General features: G+C 40.1%; 1 protein-coding gene across 3 annotated transcripts in view; it reads right to left on the minus strand.

Moving 5' to 3' along the window:
* Window positions 1–18,771: 18,771 nt before the first annotated feature.
* lrch4 (leucine-rich repeats and calponin homology (CH) domain containing 4) overlaps window positions 18,772–27,453 on the minus strand; it is a 47,276-nt gene continuing 38,594 nt past the window's right edge. For 2 of the 3 annotated variants that reach the window (XM_072375833.1, XM_072375832.1), the window contains exons 17-18: window positions 27,211–27,288; window positions 20,717–26,927 (exon numbers count right to left, since the gene is read on the minus strand). In XM_072375833.1, the coding sequence (XP_072231934.1) occupies window positions 26,685–26,927; window positions 27,211–27,288 (321 nt within the window). In that variant the 3' untranslated portion in view covers window positions 20,717–26,684. Of the gene's footprint in view, window positions 19,088–20,716; window positions 26,928–27,210; window positions 27,289–27,453 lie in introns of those variants that run through there. The other variant, XM_072375834.1, reaches the window with a different exon arrangement.

Genomic DNA, 27,453 nt, shown 5'->3' on the forward strand with positions numbered 1-27,453 from the left:
AAGGTTCATTCCATATATTCAAAGGTTCATTCCATATATTCAAAGGTTCACTCCATATATTCAAGGTTCATTCCATATATTCAAGGTTCATTCCATATATTTAAAGGTTCATTCCATATATTTAAAGGTTCATTCCATATATTTAAAGGTTCATTCCATATATTTAAAGGTTCATCCAATATAGTCAAGGTTCACTCCATATAGTAAAGGTTCGCTCCATATATTCAAAGTTCACTCCATATATTCAAAGTTTCATTCAATATATTCAAAAGTTCATTAAATATATTCAAAGGTTCACTCCATATATTTAAAGTTTCACTCCATATATTCAAGATTCACTCAAAATATTTTTATAAATATTCAGAGTGTCTCACAGCAGCGATCTCAAATGGATTTGTTTCAGCAGCGGCCTTGGCCAAAGCCGGTGCCATGGAGGGCCGGAATGCAGATTAGATTATGATTGATGGGTTAAGGTGAGTAGTCGCATTTCTATAGACACGACTTACTCTGTTTGTCCATTCTGGTCACCAAATTCATCCATTCGCCTTTGCAAAGCCAAAAACCTTCTTCAGGATGTTTTCCAGTTAATGACCACAGTCTGAGCGCCAACAGCTCTGCCCACTGCTTTAATCATGTCAGGCAGCTTTACGAGGCTTTGGACAGCTGTCTCCGTCTTCCGAATTTTCCGATACTCTGGAGTCGTCTGCTTCTGGCCGAACATCAGTCTGGCTGGGTCTGGAACTACTAAGCTATCTTTGAAAGAGAGGTTACTAGCAGTTTACTTCAATGAAAGGAAGTGAATATTGTTGCCTCATACTCACCTGACCCAGGTTGGTTACTTCCCCTCAAGTGGGTTCATCATGGGACCCCTTCCATGCCCTTCTGTTTGTGGGATCCTGTCCATCATCTCCAGACTCTGCTCTCTTGGACGGATGCTGTCTGCCAACACCCACACCTGGATGCTCATTAGTGTCAAGAGATCTTAACACATTAATTTTGTTCATCCTTTCACTTGGACTTAACCTTATCTGTGTTTTTAGTCTGAACCTTAGTGCAGTGATTCAAGTGGTACCATGTGTTGCTACCTTCCACTTGAACTGCCGTTGATGTTGCTCACACCACTCTGTACAGTCCTTCTCGTCTTGGCTCGTGCCACTTCCTCTGGAACACTTTGATGTATACCTGGTCGCCTGGTACCACTGGTCTCTCAACCAGCTGTTCGAGATCCAAGTCTCTGGGTTTCTCCTGCAGATAGATTGTTTTATGAACAGCAGTTAGTTGTTTCATATAAGCTTTCAATTCTGTTTGCAACTGCTCAAGTGGGGGCCCTTTAAAGGGACCCCTCAACTGAGGTGCCGGCATGGATCAACCCCTTAGCATTTCATGCGGTGTTAGGTGCGTGACCCTATGGGTCCGCATACAATAGCTCATTAGTGCAAGAGGCAAAGCATCCACCCAATATAGTTTAGTTATTCAGTTTTACTTTCAAGGTTCCATTGATTCTCTCAACCATCCCCTGACTCTGTGAATGATAAACGGCCCCACAGCGCTGCTTGATTCGCAGCTGCGCAAAATACCCTTTGCAACTTTCTGCACAAACACCGAGGCATCATCTGATATAATTTCTGATGGAATGCCAAACCGGGAAATCACTTGCCTTACCAAAAACTTTACTACTGTCTCAGCTCCCAAATCAATCAATCAATCACCACTAGCATGTATCTTTTACCATGTACTTTTTTAATCATCTCGACATAGTCTATGACCAGTGATTTAAAGGGTCCTTCTGCCACAGGGATGTGTCTCACTGGTACCTTAGAGCCTGTATAGTTTTAATAATTGTATCATGGAAGCCAAATCTGTGTAAGGCTCTGTAGAGAAAGTTCCAATTGACCGTATCAAAGGCCTTTTCAGCGTCTACACTTATCACAGCTGCTTAAATTTTATGTTTTGTATATAGTCCATTATGTGTAGCGTCTTTCATATATTGTCTTGTGTTTGGCTTTTGATGCATGAAGATGTTTGATCATAATGTATCAGCATTGGTAGGAACTCTTCTAATCGTCTGGCCATGATAGAGGTAAATAGTTTGTAGTCTATGTTAAGAACAGAAATTTACCTAAAAGATCAACACTCCCTTTTATCCTTGCCTTCTTTTGGTATGGCTGAAATTATTTCCTCCTTCCAGCTGGGTGGCGTTTGTGCCTTTTTTCAATTTTCAATTCAATTCAATTTTATTTATATAGCGCCACATTACAACAATTGTCATCTCAAGGCACTTAAGTAATATAGTCCAATTCAAGCCAATTGGAATTCAATTCACTGTAATCATAATCCAATTCATTCATATGGCGCCAATTCAAAAATAATATCCTAGCTAAGGAAACCAACAGATTGCACCGAAACTTGTCTTCAGTCCAATCTCCCGTCCTGAGCCTGAGGGACTGTGGAAAGGAACGACTCCCTTTAACAGGAAGAAACCTCTGGCAGAACCAGAACCAGGAAGAAACCTCTGGCAGAACCAGACTCAGGAAGAAACCTCTGGCAGAACCAGAACCAGGAAGAAACCTCTGGCAGAACCAGACTCAGGAAGGGTGGCCATCCGCCTCGACCAGCTGGGGTTTGAGAAGACAGAAAAGAGGGAAAAGAGGGGGAAAAACACCATAACACCATTCAAAGGATATCTGTTGGAACAGGGAAACACAAGTTAATAACCACAATAATGTCACATGTACATAATATCATTTGAGAAATTAAACAGGGGAAAAAAGAGAGCAAAGTGAGGAAAGGTGTGACAGATGAGGTCCCCCAGCAGTCTAAGCCTATAGCAGCTTAACTATGGGATGTTTCAGGATTACCTGAGCCATCCATAACTATAAGCTTTATCAAAAAGGAAAGTTTTAAGCCTAATCTTAAAAGTGGAAAGGGTGTCTGCTTCCTGGACATTTACTGGCAGCTTATTCCACAAGAGAGGGGCCTGATAACTGAAGGCTCTACCTCCCATTCTACTTTTTTAAAGCCCAGTTCAGTGCAAGTAAAATAGGTATTGGTTCTTTTTTAAATTCCTTGTACCATTCAGCTGTGTAATTTAACTTGCTTAATTAAGCCTACTAATTGCAGTTTCTAATTCTTCTTCAGTCATTATTTAATTTTGTTCTTCATCTAGTGTGAGTAAATCTAGGGAATTCAAGAAGCTGTCAATTTGGGTTACACCTGTAGCGTATAATCATGAGAAACTCAGTGAAAAACATTCTAAACAAGGACCTTCCACCTTTGAAAGATTCTGGAGTTAGATTAACATCTGCTCGGCCGGCCAGAGCTGAGTTGGATAAGCACAGACTCACCTTTTAGGACCAGATAGGTCAGTGGGGTGCGTACCAAGAGCAAACATTACCATCCTTATCTAAAGAATTGTAAATTAAGACGTCATAATTACCTACTGACTGTGAAATACGAAAAAGGACAGCTCAAGCATCATTTTAAGACTTTCCACGACGCTGTACGTAAAACACCAGGAAAGTTAATATTACGCCGTAGGACCCGACCTTCGTGCTGTGGAACCACAGCGCCATCTACAGATCGCGACAGCGAATTTTAGGATTAAAATCATTCTGTATTTTATTCCCCTGTTTATAATATGGCGACTACAGCTTTACTGCAAATTAAATGTGTGTGTGTTACAATGAACCAGCGGTCCAACCGACGGCATAACCGTCAGTCAATGAACCATGTGAATGATACATTTTGAATTCTATTGGTCACTCACCGTAATCCATCGTCATCTCTTGTTTGAATATGTCAACTGATTCATGTTTAAATTGCTTATATTTAATGCCCGTGTAGTAAGTATGGTGTTAATGTATTCTTTGAATGTGCTTTAGGATGCCGGGATAAGAGAGATTAACTTTTCTTTTATAAAAGTTTATTTAAGAATCAAAGCCCCTCTGTGACGCCCAAAGGCAAACCCGCCATTTCATTGGATGTAAACCAGAGACGAAACTCCGCCCTCGCCAGTGAAAGCGAAGCGCGCTGCCAGTCAAGTCAGTTGAGTAAAGTTTAGTTTTTTAGTTTTTTTTTTTGTTTGTTTCAGTTATAGTTTATTTACACTTTCAGACTCTGGACTCCTTTTTCCCTTTTAGTCACTTATTTACCCTCTACTTAGACTATTTCCCTTCTCTCATTTTTGTTACCTTTATGAGACACTCATTTCCTAAGCAAAATCTACGGAGCAAACCATAACCAATAATTCCCTTTTTTTTGACCAAGTTTACTTGAAAACACAATTTTTGTTGGGGTTATTTTGACTCGACCCCGCTCAAAAGCCACTCAGCCACCTGCCCACATCATTCTGCAAAAGGGGAGACGAGATACCGCATCAGGTGCCTTCAAGTCGAACCAGAACCAAGAACTGGACCGCACGCTCCAAGGATCCTGAGCTGCTCCACCGGAGAAAGAGAAGCTACAAGCGTCCGTTTGGGGACTCGCTCATCCAAACTCCTGGGAAATTCTCTGGGTTCTGCTCAAAGTAAGGTCCACCCTTGTCTACCTCTCAAAGAACCTCGGCTGTGGTTTGGTAATAAATAGGGCCGAGTTAAAATAACCAAGTTTTCATTCACACAGTAAGTCACCCCTATAATTAGCCAGAGACCGCTATAGAAATATTAAGTCCCATGTCTCTCTTATGCCTGATCTATTGAACTGAATCTTTGGTGTTTTGTCCTCATTACCATACTTCCTGAGTGCTGTCTTACCCCCATGTTAAATAAATGACCATATATATAATCGATCCGTGTTTCATGTTTCTTAAGTAATTCCGGTCAATTCAGAGAGAATTCTAACCTTCAGTAACGACTCTTAATATATATTTCATATGTTCCTGCCAGCATAAATGGTAGGTGGTGCCCCATCTTCTAAACGAGATCTTAAGAATTAATGTGATATCTAGAACGCTACACACTCCTGCTTGGGACTTCCGAATATAGGGTTTTATAAAACACTTCGAAAGCCACCTGCATTTAATTTAATTTATTTTTTATCACTTTTGTTCTTGGATCCCTAATTTTATAAATTGTGTTTTCTGCTATCTTTTTTTTTTCAGTTTCCACGCCAATACTTTCATAGATTTAGAGCCACTTTCATAATGTCTCTGTTTCAGAAACGAATTGTTCTCGATTTCTTGTGTGGCCAGACTATTAATTTCACTTTTAATATTTCTAATTTCTCTTAATGTAGTCCAATTTATGCGTTCTTTCTAATTCCTTTAACCTGTTTTTTTATTCCAATTTTTTTTCTTAAATGAAGATATTGCTATAATGGTCCCTCCTAGAACAGCCTTCAAAGTATCCCATAACTTGGGAGGTGACACCTCTTCAGTATCATTGAACTCGAAGAAAAGACTAATTTTGGATTTAAGTTGTGTCTTAAAAAATGGATCATGCATCAGACTTGAATTAAATTTCCATGTATTGTTTTTTGACCGCAGGTTAAAATCAACGGATGAGTACATTGGTGCATGGTCACTCAATTCTATTGTCTAAGTCTTTTTTTATCTTTATCCTTCCCAAATGTTATAAAATAATCTATTCTTATATAGAGAGAGTGAGGAGCCAAATAGTGAGTGTAATCCCTTCTGTTAGGGAAAGAGTCTCGCCATATATCAATTAACCCCACCTCCTCAAAAAGTTTACTTTTTTATATAGGGACTTCCTATCATGAGTATTTCTACTAGATGAGTCTAACTTTGGCTGTAGGTGTATATTTAAATCTCCTCCACAGATCAGAAGGCCTTCTGTTTCCATTATCATAATATTAGGGATTTTTTGGAAGAAACTGATATCACTCCCTGGGGGTGCATAGACATTTAATAGGGTAATTGGATTATCTTTCCACTTACTACAATAAATCTGCCCTCCTTATCGCGCATTTCGAATACTTTTTTGAAAATGTAGCTTGTTTAAAATGAGGGTAGCTCTCCTGTCCTATGTCCTGATTTGTATGAAGAAAAAAAACAGATTAGTAAATCCCATTCCTTTTAATTTTGCATGCTCCTTATCTGTCAGGTGAGCCTCCTGTAAATAAACTACATGGGCTTGTTCTGTCTTCATTTTAGACAAGAATTTACCATGTTTAATTGGATTCAACAGCCCATTGACATTAAACAAAATTAATTTAACTTTGTCACTCGCCATATATATTTACTTGCAAGTGTATCACCTGAATAAACAAAATGAAGCCGAACAGATCTACTCCCTGAACAAACAAGAACATCGAACATGTGTAAGAGATAAAAAGAGGAAAAAATGTTATTCCAAGGCTGGGGTCTCCAGTAGATAACCCTGAACTAAGCGAGATGAAACGTCTAGCTGTGGAGGAAAGCCTCTCCCACCGCTCAGAAAAATGAGGAAAAATGTCTCTGTTCATTACACAAAAAGTGTGTCCTTATGCATCCCTCACATGTATATATTCTCACTTAACTGGGGTTAAGGTATAAATATAAATAGATTCTCATGTTTGTATCTCCCTTCATAGTCGAGTAGCTTGTTTTCTTGGTGACACATGACTTTTATCATCTTATTCATCACTTGCTCCACGGTTTGGAAACGGTCTTCCACTTTTTCAATTCGCCCCTCTGCTTCTGTTATTTTTTGGTTAACATTATTGATCTCTGATTTGATATTGTTTAGTTGTTCTTTTGTGTCTTTTCGCAAGTTCCTAATCTTCTCCAAAACTTTGGCCAGAGTTGTGGTTTCATTTGAGTAAGGGCTAGCATTAGCTCAGTCATCTTGTACCGGTGTAGGGGAGCTGTTCTCCAAATTTACTTCATTTACAGGCGTTGCAGCGGTGCTTTCTTTGTTTATTTGCTTCTTCCCCATTCTTACCCCTCTTATCTGCTCAAGTATTATCTGAAAACCTGATATTTGACGATCTAACGGGCAAATTAACTATTTTTGCGGGAGAGCTGTTACCGTAGGCTGCCATTCAGGATGGTTATGTCACCGGAAACCCGGATAAGAGCTTTTGAAGAAGAAACTGTGGGCAAACTGTTAGCTGGCGAAGACATTAAGGCAGTGTGGGCACAGTGTTTTGGAGCCCCTTCCATGGAGAACATTTTGAGACATAGTGAGAATGGTTGGATGTTGAGTCACCGAGCAGATGGAACTGAGTTTAATGCATATCATGCTGCATTGTGGGAAGCACTACGAGCTGAGTATCCTGCAAGAGTGGACCCGAAAGCATTAAACGGGTGAGCCACTGTCAGATACAGAGAGTCCAGCTGCGTGTGCTGCACACCAATTGAGAAAATGGCAACAAGAAATGGAGGAAGAAATTGAAAAAAATCTGTGTTAAAGACATTGGGCCTCATGCAAGAACTGTTCGTATGTACAGATTTGTTCTTAAGTCGTGTGTACGAGTTATTTAAGAGAATTTGTGCATTCACCAATGTTTTTGTATTTTAAGTTTTCTTTCAGGTATGAACAGAATTTACGAGTGATGTATGTATATGATGTTTAAAAAAAAGTGGAGAGTTCGAAGAGCCATGGGACAAACAGACAGAACACTGAGATAAATTTGACAACTCAGTACATCATCATTGGAAAACAAAGGGCAGCCATGAATGTGGAACCAAATACTTTTATTTCTAAATGGTACAATGCGCCAGAATCTGCTCCACATGTTACTTTGTTGGTAAATGAGAATTTCAAAATAAAGAATTTTGGGCCAATGATAAAAACTGCTTTAGGAATGAAGTGGGAACAAACAGAGAATCCATTAATCTTCCAATCATAAAATACAACAATGATCAAAATCCTGTGCAGCGTATCAGCATTGGCAAACCAAAGTTCAAACAGCAACGCTGAGAGAAGCAAAAACTTGTGAAAGTGATTTGTTGAAGGAAATTATATCTCGCGTCCCAAACCAAGTGTGGTCTAAAAATGATGCTGATGTTGGTTTGGTGAAGTATGCTAATCCAGTGAAAGTAAAGTTGAGACCCAATGTAAAACTTCCTAATCATCCTCAGTATCCACTCAAACCAGAGGCAGAGGAGGGTGTGAGTGTAGGAGCTTTGTAGGAAAAGGAGTGCTGGTTGAGACAGATAGCGTGTGCAATACTCCAATATTTCCAGTATTGAAGGCAGACAAGTCCAAGTACAGGTTAGCACATGATTTGCGCATGATAAACACAATTGTCAGGATTGGCCAGCAGAGGTGCCAAATCCTTACACACTCCTCACCAACAAGCCTCCTAATGCAATTTTTTTTTTTACAGTGATTGATTTGTGTTCTGCATTTCTGTGTTCCTCTGGCAGAAGAATCTTGGTATTTGTTTGCATTCACATATAGAGTTAAGAAGTACGCTTACACCAGACTTCCCCAAGGTTTTAAACATAGCCCTCATATATTTAACCAGGTCTTTGGACAAGACCGTTCACCAAGTCTGGAGGATTGCCACCAAGATTCCATAAAAATCCTCCACAGGCTGGCAGAGGTAGGATACAAAGTTTTGAAATCTAAACTTCAGTATTGTCAGCCTAAGGTAGAGTATCTAGGGAGATTAATTTCACAGGGAACTATTGCTATTTAACCGTTCCACTTGGAGGGAGTAAGTAAAGCACCATGTCCAAAAACAATTGAGGAAATGATTATCTTTTTGGGGATGAGAGGATTCAGTGCAGATTGGATAGAAGATTATGCAATCAAGTGTGGTCTTCTGAGAGAAATTAGGAAATTATGTCCAGGGTGTACCCCGCCTCTCGCCCAATGACCGCTGGTATAGGCTCCAGCCCCCCGCAACCCAACCAACGGATTAAGCGGGTATAGAAAATGGATGGATGGATTACTTAAGCATTTGATAGAATAGAGAATAGGGAAATATACAGCAGAACTCACAACACTGTTTAACTGTGAAAGCATAAGTATTTCCACAAACTCAATATGAATAGAACTTCAGAGGTCCGTTTCACAAAGCAGGTTTAGTGAAAACTATGAGTTTATTAACCCTGAAATGAGAGAAACTGAGTTTTCCATTTCACAAAGGGAAGTAACTCAAACCAGAGAAAGGGGTAATTCTAGCCTGTTTCAGAGGGAGAGGTAATTTTAACTCTCGGTCAGAGTTCCAAGCTCCATAGTTTCCTTAGTTCAAAATGTATCAAAGAAATGGCATTTAACAGAAATGGTGGAGGACAGTTTCATATCTGGAAGACCAAAGAACATTTTCTGAGAACCTTTCATTGGATAACTTGAAAGGCTAATTAAAACTGGCTACAGTTAGCAACGATCTGTTTGGAATAGAAAAGTGTGTTAAAGACAAATTCAGTGGATGACCAAGAGGTTTTGCCATGACATCTGCATTCCTTATGACCAAAATGTTTTTGAAAATCTTTGATAAACTCAAGAGATGTATTGCCCTCGAAGGGGCCAAAGCTTTGAAAATTTTGGTTCAAGTTACAAAGAAGAGAAAAATAGCATTGATCTTGATCGAGTTAACTGGAAATTTTTATTCGCAGCATTAAACAAATTCGTGTTTGGGTCATACTTCATCAACTGAATAAGGATATTATATAGCTCCCCAAATGCATGTGCCAGGACAAATTATCAAACTTCTCCAAGCTTCAGTCTGCAGAGAGGTACAAGACAGGGTTGCCCACTTTCCCCCTCACTTTTTGCTATTTTCATCAAACCTTTAGCAGCTGCTATCAGACAATATATAAATATGGCATATAAGGCATCCAACCCCAAAATATTGAGCATAAAATAAGTCTTTATGCTGATGATGTTTTACTTTTCCTTCAGAACTCTCAAACGTCTCTCACTCACACGATAACACTCATAAATAAATTCTCAGCACTTTCTGACTACTCTATCAACTGGTCTAAGACCACAGTTCTGCCCATTAACTGTTGGTTTCAGACTATACCTGCGATCACTTTACAGTCAGGAAATATTAGATATTTAGGCATAAACATTTCCACCAGGCTCTCAGAGCTAACAAAGCTAAATTATGTGCAATTATTAAAGACAGTAGAGGACGATCTCTCTCGTTGGAAGTCCTTACCTATATCACTTATGGGGAGAGTTACAACCATTAAAATGATGATACTACCAAAAGTTAATTATTTGTTCTCAATGATCCCCATAAAACCATCTGCTACTTGGTTTAAGTCACATGTATCTCCAAATTTCTGTGGAAAACCAAACCACCACGTATTAGTTTAAAAACCCTACAGAAGACCAAGGACTGTGGTGGATTAGATTTACCTAATTTTCAGCACTATTCCTTAGCCAATAGGTTACAATATATATCAAAATGGTTTAAACCTAGCCCACTAGATGAACCATGGATAAATATAGAACAAGCATTGTGTGATAATCTGTGAATCTCTGACTTGCCACTTATTAATCAACATGTAAAACATCACAAATGTTTCAAAAGTATTAACATCACCTCTCTGACAGCCTGGTGGGAATTTCTTAAAATGTCTTCACTTCTCCCGTGTAAGCTTACACCCATCTGGAACAATCCTGACATCCTACAAAACAAAAAGATTTGTAGGTGTTGGAGAAGGGAGATGCAGATTTCAAAACTCAAAAAGGTTTATTCCAAAACCACAAGGCAAAAACAGAAAGCGCGGCTGAGCTGGATTATCAAAGATACTAAATGTTAACAAAACAAGGCAAGACTTACAAAGGCATAGTCTTGGAAACTAAACGAGACTATGGACTTAACTTGACTATGATACTGTGAGGCAAAACCTGACGTGACGTGCACAACAAGGCATGAGAGGTTAGTGAGGAATTCGCAATGAAGGAAACCTGGAAACTATATACTGTGGGGAGGTGATTCGTGATGAGGTGCAGCTGTGAACAGAAAACAGGTGACTAGAGTGAGACCAAGTGACAGGGAAAAAACATGACAAGAAAACAACATGGGACCTGAAAACATGAAAAAGAACCTGAAACATAACAAAGAGCCTGAAAACAAGAATAATCAAAACCTAGAACGTGACAGGCCCCCCCCCCCCTTCAAGGATGGCTACCAGACATCCAAAAAAAAGAAAAGGGTGGGAGGGAGGTGCTCTGATAGGCCTAAGGCCGGGTCCTGTCTGACGGACAGCCAGACTTCCGGCGACGTGGTCCCTGGGACCGGTACCCGTCTGGCGGACGGACAGACCTCCGGCGACCCGGACGCCCCTCCAGAGCAGCAGCGAGGAGAGGCGAACGCAGTGGTGAATCCACCCGGGTTCCCACTGGTGAAGGCAGTGGTGAATCTGCCCTGGCGACAGTGGGGACAGAAGTGAGCCCGTCTGGGCTTCCACTGGCGAAGGCGAGGACAGCAGCGAGCCCTCCCGGGCTCCCACTGGCGAATGCAGGCAGAGATATGAACCCACCCTCGGCGAAGCCCAGAGTTTTGACTGGAACAGGCTTGGTCATAGCGGAGTCAGTGGGCTAGAGGGCGGGGGCTTGCCTCTCCCTGCTGCTTGCGACTTCACCCACCTGTGGGCATGTCTTGACTCCCAGGGCACTTGGCCAGTGGCACTGGGGCATGCGCTGGCCCACTGTGCTTGACTGTCTGGGACGCCTGGCCCTCCTGGGTATTGGGTGGGGCCTCTGCCAGGGGGTTTGGGCGCGCTCAGGCTCCTGGGGCCCGGGTCCGGTGCACAGCCCATGTCTGGGTGGCTGGGGCCTGGTGCGGTTGGTGGGCTATTGCCCCTGGTTCCTGGGGGGCCTCTGCCCTATGCTTATGGGGGCTCTGTCCGGGGGCTTACTCTGCAGTCTTCTGGGTGGATGCCTGGTTGTCCCTGTGGTGGGCTTCCTGGGTTCTGTGCTCCGTGGGGGCTGCTGGTGGCCTGGGTCTTGTGGTCTTCTCTGCCTGCTTCTGATTGCTTGGGGGGGGGGTCATCTATATCCACAGTAGTGTTGTATGCGATTGCCGCTACTTGTGCTTGTTTTTGTTTGTTTTTTCTCTGCTTGTCTGCTTTGGTGGTGCTAAGGCTGGATTCCCCTCAGAGGCCGTGAATTGTCTTCTGTTTTGTTTTTACAGGTGTAGAAGCTGGTTGTCTGGTTTTTCATTGTTTGTCTATTTCTATTTCTGTTCTGTTTCTTTTTCTTTTCTTTTCGCTTCCTCTTTCCCTGTCCCCCGGTCTGGTTTGGCACTATTACATGTTAAATGTTGTAATAAAAATAAATAAATAAGCAGTTGATGGGCATCAAGATGAGCTTTACATTCATAAAGCTTCCCTTGGCAAAGCAAATCTGTTTGGCATAAAAGGTATTCAGATTACAATTCGGCTGCCATAATGCTGGAAATGGACAAGGGGAAAAAAAGAAGAGAAAAAAGCATTTACATGCAATATATGTTGAACAGTGCTTCTTTAGAGACCCAGTGGTGTCTATCTTTTCAAGTTTGCAAATGGCATGTGTGTTCTCAGCTCTGGTCTCCGCCCTCTTTCTGGTTGTCTGTCCTTTAGCACTGCTGGAGCTTGTAGGCCCTCCATTGGATATTAGTGGATCACTGCTGGCTCAGGTGAGCTGGATGAGCTCAAGCTCTTTGTCTCTCCCTGGAGTCAACGAACATTGCCTGATCAGATCTGTAAGCCTGGACTTTTAGCCTTCTTGTACAGCCTTCCACAGCAGCTAACTCTGCTGGTACTATGGCCTACACCCGTTAACCTGCACTAATACCATAGCTAAAACTCTGCTGCTACTTTGTCTTTTTGTTTTTAATTTGTTTTGGTCACTTATATTGATGAATTGTGTGGCAGGCTCGCATAGCCTGCTATTGTGACTGGCTCATAAGTGGCTATCATTTGTGTGGAGCTGGGAATTCTCTGAGACATTTTAAGGTGTGTATGTGTGAGTGAGAGATTTTTATTCATTGAGTAACTTGTGTTAGATATAATAGATACTATTGGGTTTCAATTGATATTTTCAAAAAACTCGTTACTTGATTTTATTTTGCTGGTGGCGTAAGGCAGTGGTGGCTGGCCTCTACTGGTGGGGGTATCTCCTTTTTGTGTACCATGTTTAGCCCTGTACTTCCGGTCACAGGCCTTCACCATTTTGTGTGCATGTGGCATGTGTGAGGGGACTTGACTGCTAGCTCACCGTTGGTGGGCCTATCAACACCGAAGACCTTGTTCTTAATTTGTCATTGTTCCTTACTGGTTTTTGCTCTGTTTTTGGAAATAAATATATTTGCAATGGGAAATGGAATCCTGTCTCCTGCTGCTTAACTTAGAATAACCTTTTGGATGCATTTCCCCAAGGTGGCATTGTCAGACTTCTTCCTGTTTTTCTGGCTCAACTATATATCCCTATCCCTATATAGCCAAAGGAAAAAAAAGTGATTGTAACTTTATTGAATGTTTTGTAAAAACAGGCTGACACATCACAGTTGTGCACCTATGGCTTGCCCACAGTGACACACATTCATAGACAAAGATGGTCAGTACAGGAGAGCACACTCAGAGCCCATGTTTGAACTGATCTTCTCTCAGTAGCCTTGTCTCTGCTTGATACGACCGCAAACTGATGAAGCAGGACAGCATATCCTCTGCCAGCTGATATCTATTTATGTTGGAATGTGGGGTTTCATACCCATTATCATTTACACCCTATAAATATCAGGCTGTTTCTGCAGTTACTGCTTCAATTAGCTGCCAGCCTCACAGAGCATCTGGGCAGACATAAGAGAAAAAAAAGTGCCATTTCCATACCCAAGTTTCATTAAGTGTGTTTTATCAGCAGACTGTCCTCCAAGAGGGATTTATTGCAATATAAATAAAATAAGAACTAGAAAACACATAAAACACCTGAGAGAACGAGATGTGATCGCCTATGATTAATGTTTCCGTCATGCAGACCATGAACACGGTGGCCTCCTCGCTCTCCATGTTAGCTTCTTGGTGGTGTTGTTTTCTTCTCTCCTTACTTTTCACGGGTTTTGTTTTGCTGTTGAGTGGCGCTAAAGTAACACGTCTGTTGCAGACGGCTGCGTCACATCAGTCCCTGTCGAGGTCCCCGACTCATGTGCGAATGCAAAATGAAACAGTTCCCCTGGGGAAGGGCAGTTCTTATAACTAAATTCAAGGTGGACAGTTCTTAGAACTGCGTTCTTTGAACTCTCTGTCCGAATGCCTCTAATGACGAGTGGGAACTAATGAGCCAAATCATGAGGCCTGGAGGCCACCTACTGCTAGGAATTTCTGAGGCAAACGCATGCATGTCACTCGTTGCTCACACAGAAAAGCACGATTGGCTTGAAACTTGTCACATGGATGAAATGTCTTCAGGGTTCACAAAAAAATCCGACAGACAGTTGCGACAGGCTGATTACAAACGATTACAAGCACACCTTCACAGAATTATCAAATTATGTATATTTGGCCTTTTTTGGGATTATTGATCGTACATCGTACACAGGGCAAAGTTATTGTACAAATACGATAATTATCGTACACCTTGCAACCAAGGCCGTAACTACCACAGAGGACACCGAGGTCTTGTCCTCAGTATTTATTCATTTTTATTTTTTTTGCTTAAATTGTGGTGACTTTATATTTGAAGAGCCAAGAGTAGCGCGACTGTTTAATATAACAGTGGCTCAGTTTGGGCATACGTGCTGCGCGTCATCAACAACATGCACTGTCGCTATGGTAACTAACACACACAAGTCGGACTTTGATGGTACCGCTACTGTTAGAGAGTCAGTCAGTCTCACCAGTCACTGAAAAAGCAGCACATCAAGCTAAAAATGTAGGTGGAGAGCAGTTTAAGTGGTAGATGACTGTGAGAAAAAAATGCATTTTAATGTGGAGATATTTTTATTGCAGCCCAGCGTACTACTCGGATAGCAAGGAAACATGAATTAAAGTTTCATTTTGGTTAACTCTGTCAGTACCGGTTGAGTCAACATTCATGTTGCGACTGAAATGTCAGCGACGTCTTCGATTGAAAGTTAAACGTTTATTCAGTGTTGATTTCTCAGTGTTGGATGTTGAACCTGTTCTATATTTCTGCCGGAGCACAACGCAGCAACACGGCACAGAGCAGATTGTGTGGGACAGGAAGTCGTGCGCAGAAACAAAATAAAACATCCGGTTAATTTTCAAAATAATAATGATAATAAATCATTTTCTGTGGTAACTTGCCCTTACTTCATGAGTCACCATAATGGTTACTTCAAAAAGCCTGAGAATGCTCTATTTTTACCTCAAATTTCAAATGCTCTGCACCACCCTCAAGGTTTTCTGACACATCTGAAAATATGATGTTGAAATGGAGTAATGTTTTAATTTCTATCAGTTTAGTATTTGACTGTGTCTATATGTATGTGTATATATGTGTTTTATTTGTCCCATACATAATCATACATAGTACAATGTGCAGTGAAATTTTCTTTTTACCTGCTACCAAGAATTAAGGATAAGAATTTAAATATAAATATGTCGAATAAAAAAAAAACCTTGGCACAATAATTCCACACAAAATAAGAAAAATGCTTCAGTAAAAAAGTGTTGAGTGTAGGGTATTAAAATATAAGTGTAAAAATGTACAAGATTAACAATATTATTGACGTTAGAATTAAGCTGCAGGTGAGTGAGATAGTCCAGTTTTTTATATTCTTTACTTAAGGGAAAACAGGATCGGGAGGAAAAGGCTGAGCCAAACCAAGTTCATCTTTGGGCCAAGCAGCAAGAAGAGGAGCAGTGATAGAGGGAGAGCAGGTGCTATAAAAGGAAGAGACTATGCCAGACCTGTATATGTTTTAAAAGTTAGATGCATAATGCATGATAATTGAAGTATTGTGTAAGATTATAATAGAAATGTATTCAAAATCTGGTTTTCCTTAACCAGATTAGGCACTATCATCAACATGAATACTGAAGGAAATATGAAGCATTTGTATATATTATCCCTCTGTACCAGGACAGTTCATTCCTTTTTATTCCTAATCCATGACTTGATGAAATTCATTCTCCAGTTTTATGTTGTAACTCATTTGCAAATCATTTAGGATGAGGCTGATGTTCTCTGATAACAAACAAAACAAATAATCCTAAAAGTCATTATGATGTTGTTTTTGTTCCTTTAAGACTAAAAATGGCCAGATTTAAATAACGGAATTAAAATAAAATTTCCAGGGGAGCATGCCCCTGAATCCGACTAGAAGTTCTGACTCATGACCTTTTTTGGGTCCTGCTTGCAACACTGCGATTCTGCAGTGTTTTGTTTTTTTAGCCGCCCGCTCCCACCCGCAGCAAAGTTATACTGCCCACCCTCGCAAGATTTGAGTCAGTGCAGCCCTCTACTTGGGAGGGGAAAAAAGCTTTATGGGTTATTTTGCCTGGCATGATACCTGCTGGATATTTTTGTATGCTGTTAAAACTGAAATCCAGATATTTTTGCATATTTTCGTATATACGCATATTTTGCGTATTTTCACCTTGTATTTCTCACAATTTCACTGTGTATCTGTAGATCAGAAGAAAGATCAGTCATCTGCTAATCAAAGGGTCAGTAGTTCTTTCCTGGACTACATGCTGAAGTGTCCTTGAAGACACTGAATCCCATATTACCTCCAATGCATCCATTGGTGCGTGAATATGTGTGATAGAGGGAAAAATAAAAGCACTTTGTAGCCCGAACACAGTATAGACAGATAAGATGTGCTGTATGAGTTTGTGTGTGTGTGTGTGTGTGTGAATGTGGTTTATAGTGTAAAAGGGTTTTGAGTGGTCAACAACACTAGAAAAGTGCTATATATGAACAATCCATTTACCATTTAACACTTGTCTGTCTCCTCCTGACCTGGACTTTTTTCTGGTATTTGCAGTGTGTTGAGCTCATTTCATTTGAGGATTAAAGGACCAGCTTCATCTGTAGGATGTCAGCATCAGACCACAAACATTGTCAGTTCACTATGGTAATTCAAAAACTTCTCTTTCTGCGATATGTGGATTAAAAAGTCCTTTCCACCACCTAGCATCTACATTGCCCAAAGTGTTGGTCTGCTCCCTACAGTTGAGTAAGAGATTGTATTTGGGTTTCCTCATACCAGCTAATGTAGCTATAAAAGATATGCAGCAGGCTTCAGATATCTGATCACACTTGGAACAAATGTGTTTTTTTTTATTTTTGATAACAGTCAAAAGTGTTTGTGCTATTCATTAAAAAAGGCTGTTTTTTTTTTTTAAAGTTCCATTTCCTTTCGAGTGCTTTGTAGCTTTTTGTGCATGTATTGTAAAATTTGCTCAGAGTTAAGAAAGCCAATGTTCACATCAAATGGAGTTTTCTTTCCCACAGAAAGTATTCCTTCCAAATTTCACATCATCAATACGAAACGTTTACCTTAGGCCTGGCTCATAGTTTGTTTCACACACTTTTGACATCTGCTATTTTGTCCAATAAATTCAACAGTTTAACTGTTAAACCCTTTTAGATTTTTTCAATATAAATTGGCTTGACAAAGGCAGTAAGCTAAAAGTAAATGAACCAGATCAAAGGACAATTTTCATAAAGAAATGAGACCATCCGAGTTAGTGAAAGCGTTTTTATACAAATAGAATATTAATAATAATTGTAATTTAAATTAAAAAAACAAACAGTAATTACTGCATGATGATTATGACTGATGCAGTGAGTAGCTTCTCATTTCTTAAACAATCATGCTGGGAGACACATCCTGTGGTCGTGGAAAAGTCGTTAATCTGTTTCACAAGTGTCATATTATTGGCATGCATCAATCAAAGAAAACATCTGAAGAGATTGCTTAAACTACTAACATTGGGTTAAAAAATGTCCAGCGCTTTATTAAAAACTGGAACGATAGTGGGGAACCATCATCTTCGAGAAAGAAATGTAGTCGGTAAAAAATCTTAAATGATCGTGATCGGCTATCACTTAATTGTTTGGTGAAATCAAATCGTAAAAAAAACAACAGTAGAAGTCACGGCTATGTTTAATAGTGAAAGTAAGAGCATTTACACACAAACAATGAGAAGGGAACTTGAGGGATTGTGACATAATAACTGCTTAAGAAACTGCCTTAAGAAAACCACTAATCAGTGAGGCTAATCGGGAAAAAAGACTCCAGTAGCGAGGGAGCATAAAGATTGGAGCAATGGAAGAAGATCATGTGGTCTGAGGAGTACAGATTTAGCATGAGACATCATTTTCACACATGGATTGGCCACCAAAGTCCAGACCTTAACCCCATTGAGAATCTTTGGGGTGTACTGGAGAAGACTTTGCGCAGACTCTCCCATCATTACAAGATCTTGGCGAAAAATGAATACAACACTGTGACATTGCATAAACTTATTGAAATGATGCCACAGAGAATGTGTGCCGTAATCTAAGCTAAATGCGGTCCAACAAAATATTATTGTGTGACTTTTTTGGGGGGTGGGCAATGTATTTATCAGTGCAGATACATTTTAAGTATTTTGATCCTAACCCAAGCTTGTAATTATAGACCCATTTCTATTTATTCCAGCTTTCTTAAAAGCTCTTAAAGTTGGTGGCAGAGCAGCTGATTAATTTTTCTTACAGAAATTAGATTCTCAATGCTGCTTTTTGGGTTTTGACCCTGATTTTTTAACAAAACAATGACTTATCAAGCAAAAGAAGAGTAGTGTCAATAGTGTAGAAATATACACTATGAGAAAAATAATGTGGTTTGTGAATGTTACAGCATGTAAGTGTTACAGACCCTGTGAAAGACAGACATGAACCTGTTAAGTAGAGTCAAATAGGCAGTTTGACACAAAGCTTTGAGCAGTTTACAGATTTATTTGAAATATCATTGTGTGTTTGATGTTTGGAAAATGAACACTGTAAAGGAAACAGTCAAATTAATGTAATTGTTCAACGTGTTAAAAACAAACAGCGGCCATGAGATGACATTGTTAAATCTTTGCAGATGCAGCTTTGCAGTGCTAGCATTGTGTAGAGCCAGCGGCTGCACACGTTTCCTGTTTTGGGGCCCGCTGGGAGCCATCTGCCAGTTCAACTAACACCTGGACAGTCTGGGCCAGCCGGCTCAGCCCCTCATCTTCCATGATGAGCTGAGGGGAACACAGGGAATCCTGGCAGGGGACAAAAAGAGGGGCAAGTAGACACAAGTAAGACACGCATTGTAAAAGTATTTTTATTCTCCATAAATTAGCTTTGAATATTTCATTTTATGGTTTCCAAATTAAATCAAATATTCTTGACTAAATTAACACCAAAGCTTGGAAGTAAACATCCATACTTATTATTTATTAATAGTTCAACTGTCAAAGAATACACAAATCTGCTACTTTGGGACTGTGTGGATTTGATCATATTTGACTGACAGTGCTGAGCAACTCGCTGAAGAAAAAATTAAAGAGAAAAAAAAAAAAGGCGCCTCCAGGGCATTTTGTTCTATAATCCAAAAATAAGGAAAATAATGGAAAAAGTCAAATAAGAAGAAGAGGTGCAGGTCTTGCTGTGCACAAGATTAGAAGAGTTCACTTTAAGTCTAATCTTAATGACCATTAATGAGTGGGATGTTTTTTCCGTGCTTTTGTCATTTGATCCAAATTTGTTATAGAAATTGACATACTGTACTGTGCAAAAGACTTTAGCCACTCCTAATTTCTTTAAATAGTGCAAAAAAAAAAAAGAAATAGGTTCATTGAAGTTGACTGAGACATGCACGAACATTACTGAATAAACAATATGCAAGGCAAAAATGAACTATTGTAAGCATGAAAGTTCAAGTTTACTTTAAAAGATTACAAGAAAGTCTGACTGCACGGAAACAAACTGAAATTAAATGAGGGCTGGTTCAAGACTTTTATATTTTCATATTTTATAGGGTGAAAAAAGTGGAAATATTAAAACCATTTGGGAACACTGGTTTCTGTAGGATTAAACCTAATGCAGGAACTTTAATTCCAGAATGCAAATCTTCTAATAAATCTAAAATTTTAACAAAACTTTTGAGGCTCATAGTGCAGATGACCTCTTTACCCGGTATGTTCCTGCACTAGTTGAAGTTATTATTAGCATTTTTTTTCTTTTGACTACCTCCAGTGTTTATGCAAAGCAGGGTTTCTTCCTGTCTTTATTATAGTGCACTTGAAACAAAATGGTAAGCATTCAGTAACCACCTCACCATGAAATCATGACCTCTGATGTTAGTCATTTCAATCATACAGCAATACCAGTTACATTAGCTGCCGGGCTCCAGATCAGTTATGATTAAGCTATATTGGATATGCTGAGCGATGTGTGCAATAAAACATTCTTAATCTCATGTGATCCCATCTTAGTAGCAAAGTACCATGTAGTACCATACTCTCCTACACTCTGGTTTTGATTATCAAAGGGAATACTTCCTAGTATTTCTCACTACAGTTTTAGAGTGGAAACAAGTCTTTAGGTGTGGATATAAAGGACATTGGCAAGTTAGAGTTAACACATTAACACAAGAGTGTGTGTGTGTCATTTTGTATCAAATGTGTCATTTCAATCTTGTATACAGCTGACACTTAAGTATCTACACAGCCATTCAAATCTCAGTGTTTACTGCCCGCAGGCCTGAAATGAAACCCATTAAATCAGCCTCACTTCTTTTCTCTGGAACAAGCAGCCAGGCGGATATATAAAAAACCCACTCACCAATGTTGTAAAACGGAAAAGCTGTTTAAAGAAAGTCTCTGATCTACCTGATAAGCAAGGGTCTCTTTTACAAAAAGCATGTGTTCCTGTAGTCAGCGGGCCTGTTTGCTGGCTAGCCATTTGAATATGTGAAGGCTAATGAGAACACGGGCCAGTAAAAGAGTACATGTCTCATCCCAGAACCTGCTCTTCAGACGAGGCTGATAAGATATTTGCCTGTTTAAATGACTTGGACCTCTGAAAGGGTAACTTCTTAATCTTGGATCTCATTATAAGTCACATGTCATTTCGCTCACATTAGCTCAGTTCTATTTTATTCACCTAAAACTAAATTGTACCTCTATCATTTTTAATGCCGTTTTGGAAGAAGTTGACTGATCTCACCTGGTGATGCTCAGTCTTTTGTTGCAGCAGCCTAATGTTCAGGGACACCCCCGACTAATCACATCTGTATGAGCTATATTAGTAATATTCACAGGTCAAACACACACATAATAGGGCACCCAGACAGGTTTGTCCAGCCATTGCAGTGATGTTACCATATTTGTATCCTGGGAGTTTGAAGTGATTCGGATGGACATCCCTGCCTGATTTGTGTGCTGCAATAACTATCAAGCTTTTTCATCTTATTGACTGATCCTTGAAAGCACCCAATAAGGAAAATCAATAATAGCAACAGAAACCATTAAATCATAATCAGCACTGTGGACTTTGTGATTAGCTCAGGAGGAAGAGCAGTCGCCCACCAATCGGAAGGTCGGTGGTTGGACTCTGGCTTCCCCGGGCTACATGTCAAAGAGTCCTTGGGCAAGACACTGAACCCCACGTTGCCCCCCCAGTTATGAATGTGTGTGTGAATGATTAGAAAAAGCACGTAGTTATGTGTATCTTAAGATGTGCTGTATGAATGTGTGTGAGTGGGGTGAATGCGGCATGTAGTGAAGCGCTTTGAGTGGTCAGCTAGACTAGAAAAGCGCTGTACAAGTACAAGTCCATTTACATACACACACGATTCAGGTAAATCAGTGCTGGAGAAGCCATCCTCCATCTGCAGTGACGTGTGAGCAGCAGGCAGACTGACACACAGACACAGCAGCACTGTATTGAGCAGAGTGCAGTACAAACCTTTTTCTGACCTTTGCTCAGCACACTCACCTGCCCCATCACTGCTCAGCGGGAACTCATGATGGGAAACCTACTGTTTGGAGAGCACACAGGAGCGTATTAAGAGGTTAAAGCACAGGGCAGAGAGGATTCACTTCAGGGTATCTGCACGCCCACCTGCCTCATTACACAAGTTTAAATGTGTTGTGGAGCTGCCTTTAAACTCAAATCAAAGTGAAAGAACCAAGTTTGTTAGGTCACTGTGTGTTACCGAGTTTAACCCAATGTCTGTTACTTGTAGGCAAGAAGAAAAAGATTCAATGACATCCCTGTTAGTTCATCTCTCACTGTTTATCAGCATCCTTAACAATAACGTGGCTTCAGCTGCAAACTGAGCCCTGATGGACTGTGGAAATCTAATTACTGCTGCCTGGTCCCACTGATTTAAAACCAAAACATTATCATTGACAACATTTCAGATGCTGCACAATCCTGTTTGTGGGTGTAACACTGAGGATCTCATCAAATGCAGTGATAGTGGATGGTTCACCTTTTAAACAGTTTTCCCTAAACATGCGTCTTTCTTTAAAAAAAGGAAAGGTCTACCGATTTCCTCACTACTAAATTCACATGAGAGTAGTGTCTACAATATGTTGGCAGTAAATCATGGTTCCTTGATCAATTGTTAGTTTGGATTTCAAAGTGTTTTTTTAATCTTGTGCAGTTTTTGCCATATTTATTATGGAGGTCAATAAAGACCTAATAAGTGAAGATTCTAGATTACTAAATTCCACAATCAAGTGTAAAAGTAACAAAGGTGGCGTTCATGTTTCACCAGAATCACTTACAGTAGACCTGGCCAACAAATTCAGACTATATGAAAAATAGAAGACCATTTTTCTTTCTTTTATATAATGGAATATCAACTGTGAACTGAATTTCTTTCTTGCCACAGCTTTGACCATATCCACGCAGTAGCTGTGTTCCATGAAAAGCTAATAAAAGCGGCGGTTTATTTTCTGAATAAGATGTTAAGGTGGCGGCAGATAGCCTGAGCACACATTTATCTGATGACAAAGCAAAAGCAAGTGCAAGCAGGCACAGAAAAAAGCACATGTTCAAAGTTTCATTTTTAATAAATTCTTGACAGCAGGAAGGAAAAAAAACTTCACATATAGATTTATATAAAGTCAAAAACAATTCTTAATAATACAAGAGTAGTATATAAATATAAAATACAACAGTATTTTCTGTTCCACTAACATATTTAAGAATATAGCTTGATCTAAGCCAGTGACTGAATTACTGTGTTGCTTATCCAGTTTCACTTATAAAATATACATTTGAATTGGAAAGATATAAATTCCATCTTAACAGCAGGCTAAAAAAACCCAGAACAGTCAGATGTGGGAAGGGCTGTTTTTACAGTGGACTTTCTGACCTTCAGATAACAGCAGGAATCTGTGCACAAAAATAACCAATGCACTGTATACTTAGCAAGTCTTAGTCTTTATTCTCCGATTTACTCGTGAACCCGTTGGGCCGTTTTAATTTGATGGTCAAAAGTGTTTAATAAAAAAATGGTTTAAAACTCTAAAAAAAAAAAAAAAAAAACTGAATACAGGGTAAAAAATGGCAGCTTTTTTTAAATAAACAAAATAAAATCACAATGTTATTTCATTGTTCAGTTATTGTTGTATCAGTTAGTACAGGGACATTTCATTTAAATGTATGAGGCTCCATTTCACCTCATCTTTTTTAGCCAACAGGTTTAACAACTGCTACCAGGTTTGCTCCAGCTGTGTCAGCAATGCTAAAGTTACACGGAATCAACAAAGTAGTTGCTGCTGTAGTCAATAGAAAGAATAGTTACAAGGCTGCACCGAGTACCTGGTGGCTAACTATCCAGAAGCAGCAGCCAGGTGGTCATTTCTGAGGAGGTCCCCCTGTCTGAAGGCAAAGCCAGCAGCAACCCAGCAGCCTTCTTGGGTTCCAGATATAGTCTTGTTAAGCCATATAAAAGTTAAGTTAGATTACAGCAGCAACTGGACCCTTGATTCAAATGTCATGTTGTTGCTCTAAGCAGAAGCTAACCAGCTAAAACCAGCGTGTTGAAGTATCTCTGGGACAGATAAAACGCCACAGTCATGAAAAGTAACATCATGAAATGAATGGATTCGATCTGCTGTGAGAAGTGGAAACGCTGACAGCTAGAACAATTAAATAACATCTCGTAAAAAGGAGATTAGATTTGATAACTAATTGTTGGCTGTGAGTATACACGACAGTTTAGTTATTACTTTGTGTTGAATCAATCCTGACTACTGGGAGCAGGGTTTGACCAACAAATTTACTAATAGAGGACAGTAAAAAAAAACTCAGATGATTCATCCATATTCTTCCAAACTGTTGTCTTTGAACACATTAAGTTGGTCAAACTTTTTCATTGGTTCAGTTGCAGTAAAAAGTTGGTGTTTTCAGGAAATAAAAATTCTGTTAAGAAATGCTGAAGAATTGAGACTTAAAGGCTTTAGCAGACTGAATCTCCCAAAATCTCTCTATTGATATTAGCTTCCAAGCTCCACATCAGTCAAATCAGCACAGTAATGAGAATTTAATCTGACCTTCGATGAAGACTATGACCTTTTGTGAGCAATAAGATGGACACAACATGGGGTGAAAACTGCACGGGCCGTTTCATGCTCTGTTAAATCTCCAGCCTTGAGAGAGAATCAAACACTCACTGTTATTTTAATTCTCTATAATTGAATATTGATCAAATTTAATTTACCTTTGTTGGATTGATTTCTCAAACCATGAAGAGGCTTAAAAACTATTGGATAAGAGATTTAACCACGTATGAACATTTTCTGCTGTTTCACCAAAGATGCAACGTAACCAGAAGAGAGTCCAAAATAAATTAAAACAAATCAATAATTTAATAACCTGTTTACATTTATACAAGCAAAGTCAGCAGGTCAATGGACCAGTGACAATGACAAAAAGACTTTACACACCACACACAACCCCCACACCAGGAGTTTGTACCGTCTGTTTGGAGCTGATGCAACAACATCGCCCCCTGCTGCTCTCAGGTGACACAGCACACGTGGGAAAAAGTGGTCTGTGTTCTCTAATCAGCTCTGTTTCGACTGTCTCGCTGTCACATTTTCCAATGGCATATGTCATCATCACCCACGTTCAATATTAAATTAACTTACATCTGTCTCAAGGTTAAAAATCACATTCACAGTTCAGTCTCAGGGAACTTAAACAAGCTTCTGTCTTGTGGGATAAAAAGGTCTAAACACTTGAGAGAGCCAGAGCTCCTCTGTAGGCACAAATGGTCTCAGTGATTGAGTAGATATTTGGTGGGAGGAGCTGAAGAACCAAACTGTCAGAAACTAATCCATGCAGCTAAAATCATTGTCCTGCATATTTAAAAATCAACCAATATCCAAATTGTGTCTCCACTGACGGCAAGAAATTCACATGAAATCAAATCCAAACAGATTTCTTTGAAACGTACCTCAATGCAGCTGATCAAGACAGATTTATATGTCTGCTGCATCACTCTCAATGCAACACACACTGACAATGTCCAACCCAGAACCACAGCTGGACAGATGCTCATAGAAATTGTCTGGCGCTTGCAGGAAGTCTTCAGTACAGACAAAACCAGAGGGAGTCGGCCACTGACATAAATCTTGTTACCACAGTAACGACTAATGCAGACAAGTCTGGCCATAAAGAAACAAAAGTGTTTGCCTGCAGTCGGAACATAGCATTTGTCATTTTTCCAGTTTAAGAAATGTAGACAAAAAAGTTGCCCTAAGCAATATTTTACAATAACTATTAGCTCTGTGTGCTACAAGAGCTGCTGCTGGCAGTGGCCTCACGCAGCTGTGTCAGTTCTACTCAGCGCGTTGCACCTGTTAGGTCAGTGTTGCGCTCTGACATTCCTTCCTTTCAATATTTTGTTCCCTCTCAGCACTCAACCACGTCGCTCTCTGTAGGAGGAGGCAGCTGTGTTAAATGGAAAAAGTTCTAAACTCACTGATCAGCACCAAACAAAAGACCCAAAACAACAAGCAGCTGAGTAGGTGTCTTTCCACCAAGGAAATTTAACCAAATGAGCTTCCAGAAGGCAATTTTACCCTCTACAAATTCATTCCTTTCTGGAATTGCTTTTGGATTTGGTGAAGCGATTTTAGGTAAGAAACGAAAACAAAAAGAATTTTTGGTAGAACAGCAAATATAGTGGAGCAAAAAAGGATTTAAAAGGATTGCTCTTTGCCAGCTGGTTATGTCATATTTTAGATGCCTCCAAGCTGTGGCACAACTTCTCAAATGCAAACTGCATTACCTCATTGGTGGAAGGAATAAGAACAGATGATCTGACTCTAGAGAAAGCCCAGCTGTTATCTCAACAGAAACAACCTCCTCAAGAGCCATATGTTTATTTATCTTATTGTATCATGTGAGAACCTGAACATGTAGCGGACAATGTGGTTCCTCTGTTCCACCCATTAATGTCTCAGCCAGTGAGATACATTCTGCCACCAAGCAGCTCAGCTTCAGACCACGTTCATCTTTCTCAGACATACTGTGCGTTACAGAGTAAAGGCTAACTCAGGCTAAGGCAATTTCACACTTCATTTGCTCTCATGCAGTATTTGTCCTTCAGTGTAGTGTTCTGTTGTGTGTTTTATTTGTTTCTTATGCTATGTCGGCCTCAAACATCCAGCCAGAGCAGCTGAAGAGTGTCAGTTAGGGCTTTGGACATCTGCTCTACAGTCGGTGTGTATACTGAGTGCACACATTGTTTAAATGATAGATGTGGGAACAGCTATAGCATTTTTTGTGTGTGTTTAGTATTTGTATAGAGCAGCTCAACATATGAGTATGTAAGTGTTGTGTGCAGCTGCTTTAGGTGAGCAGGTAGCAGTAGATGATGTAGAGAAGCGCCATGACGGCACAGTAAAAGAGCAGGAAGTCTGTGGACAACAGCGAGGAGGGAGAGGAGGACGACGATGAAGACGCAGGTGAGGAATGGTTAGGAGGCGTGTCCTCTGCCGTCTCCCCTGCCTCCACGGCCAGCAGGGCCGTCACACAGCGCAGCACAGCGGGCAGCTTACACAGAAGCACATCAGAGCTCACACACACTTCAGTCTGGACAGGAGAAGGGACACACACACACACACACACACACGGGGTAAATACTGTCAAAACTAAGACAATAAAAGGCTAAAACAACAAAGAGCAGACAGCAGTGAAGCATAGTCTGGCCTGGACTGATGCTCAACTTTGATGAAAATGAGTTCAGTCCAAACCTGACAGCCACAGACAGCAACACAAGTCGGCTGGTAGCACATGGAATGTTCTTCTTCAGACGTTTGCTAACACGTTTATGAGTTGGAGAGAAAAGGGAATCAGGATGTGGAGCGGTCCTTACCTCTGGGACTCCCAGCTTGCGACAGGCAGCAATGAAGTTTTCAACATTGAGTCGAGACTTGGCTGAGCTGAGTTTTGGCTGAAAACAAAACATTCACCCACTCACATTTAGGTGAATCCACTGGGAATACAAGACAGTCAAGGTTCAAACCGTTAAAATGATTTATTCTTAATTTCTCTTTTTTTTTTCATTCTCGTGAGCAAAGTCTCATTTGGCTCTATTAATACCTGTTGTAGTTTCTCC

Source organism: Leuresthes tenuis, unplaced genomic scaffold (assembly GCF_036924035.1).
Source record: "Leuresthes tenuis unplaced genomic scaffold, fLeuTen1.0.hap1 SCAF_22, whole genome shotgun sequence".
Classification (NCBI taxonomy): Eukaryota; Metazoa; Chordata; class Actinopteri; order Atheriniformes; family Atherinopsidae; genus Leuresthes; species Leuresthes tenuis.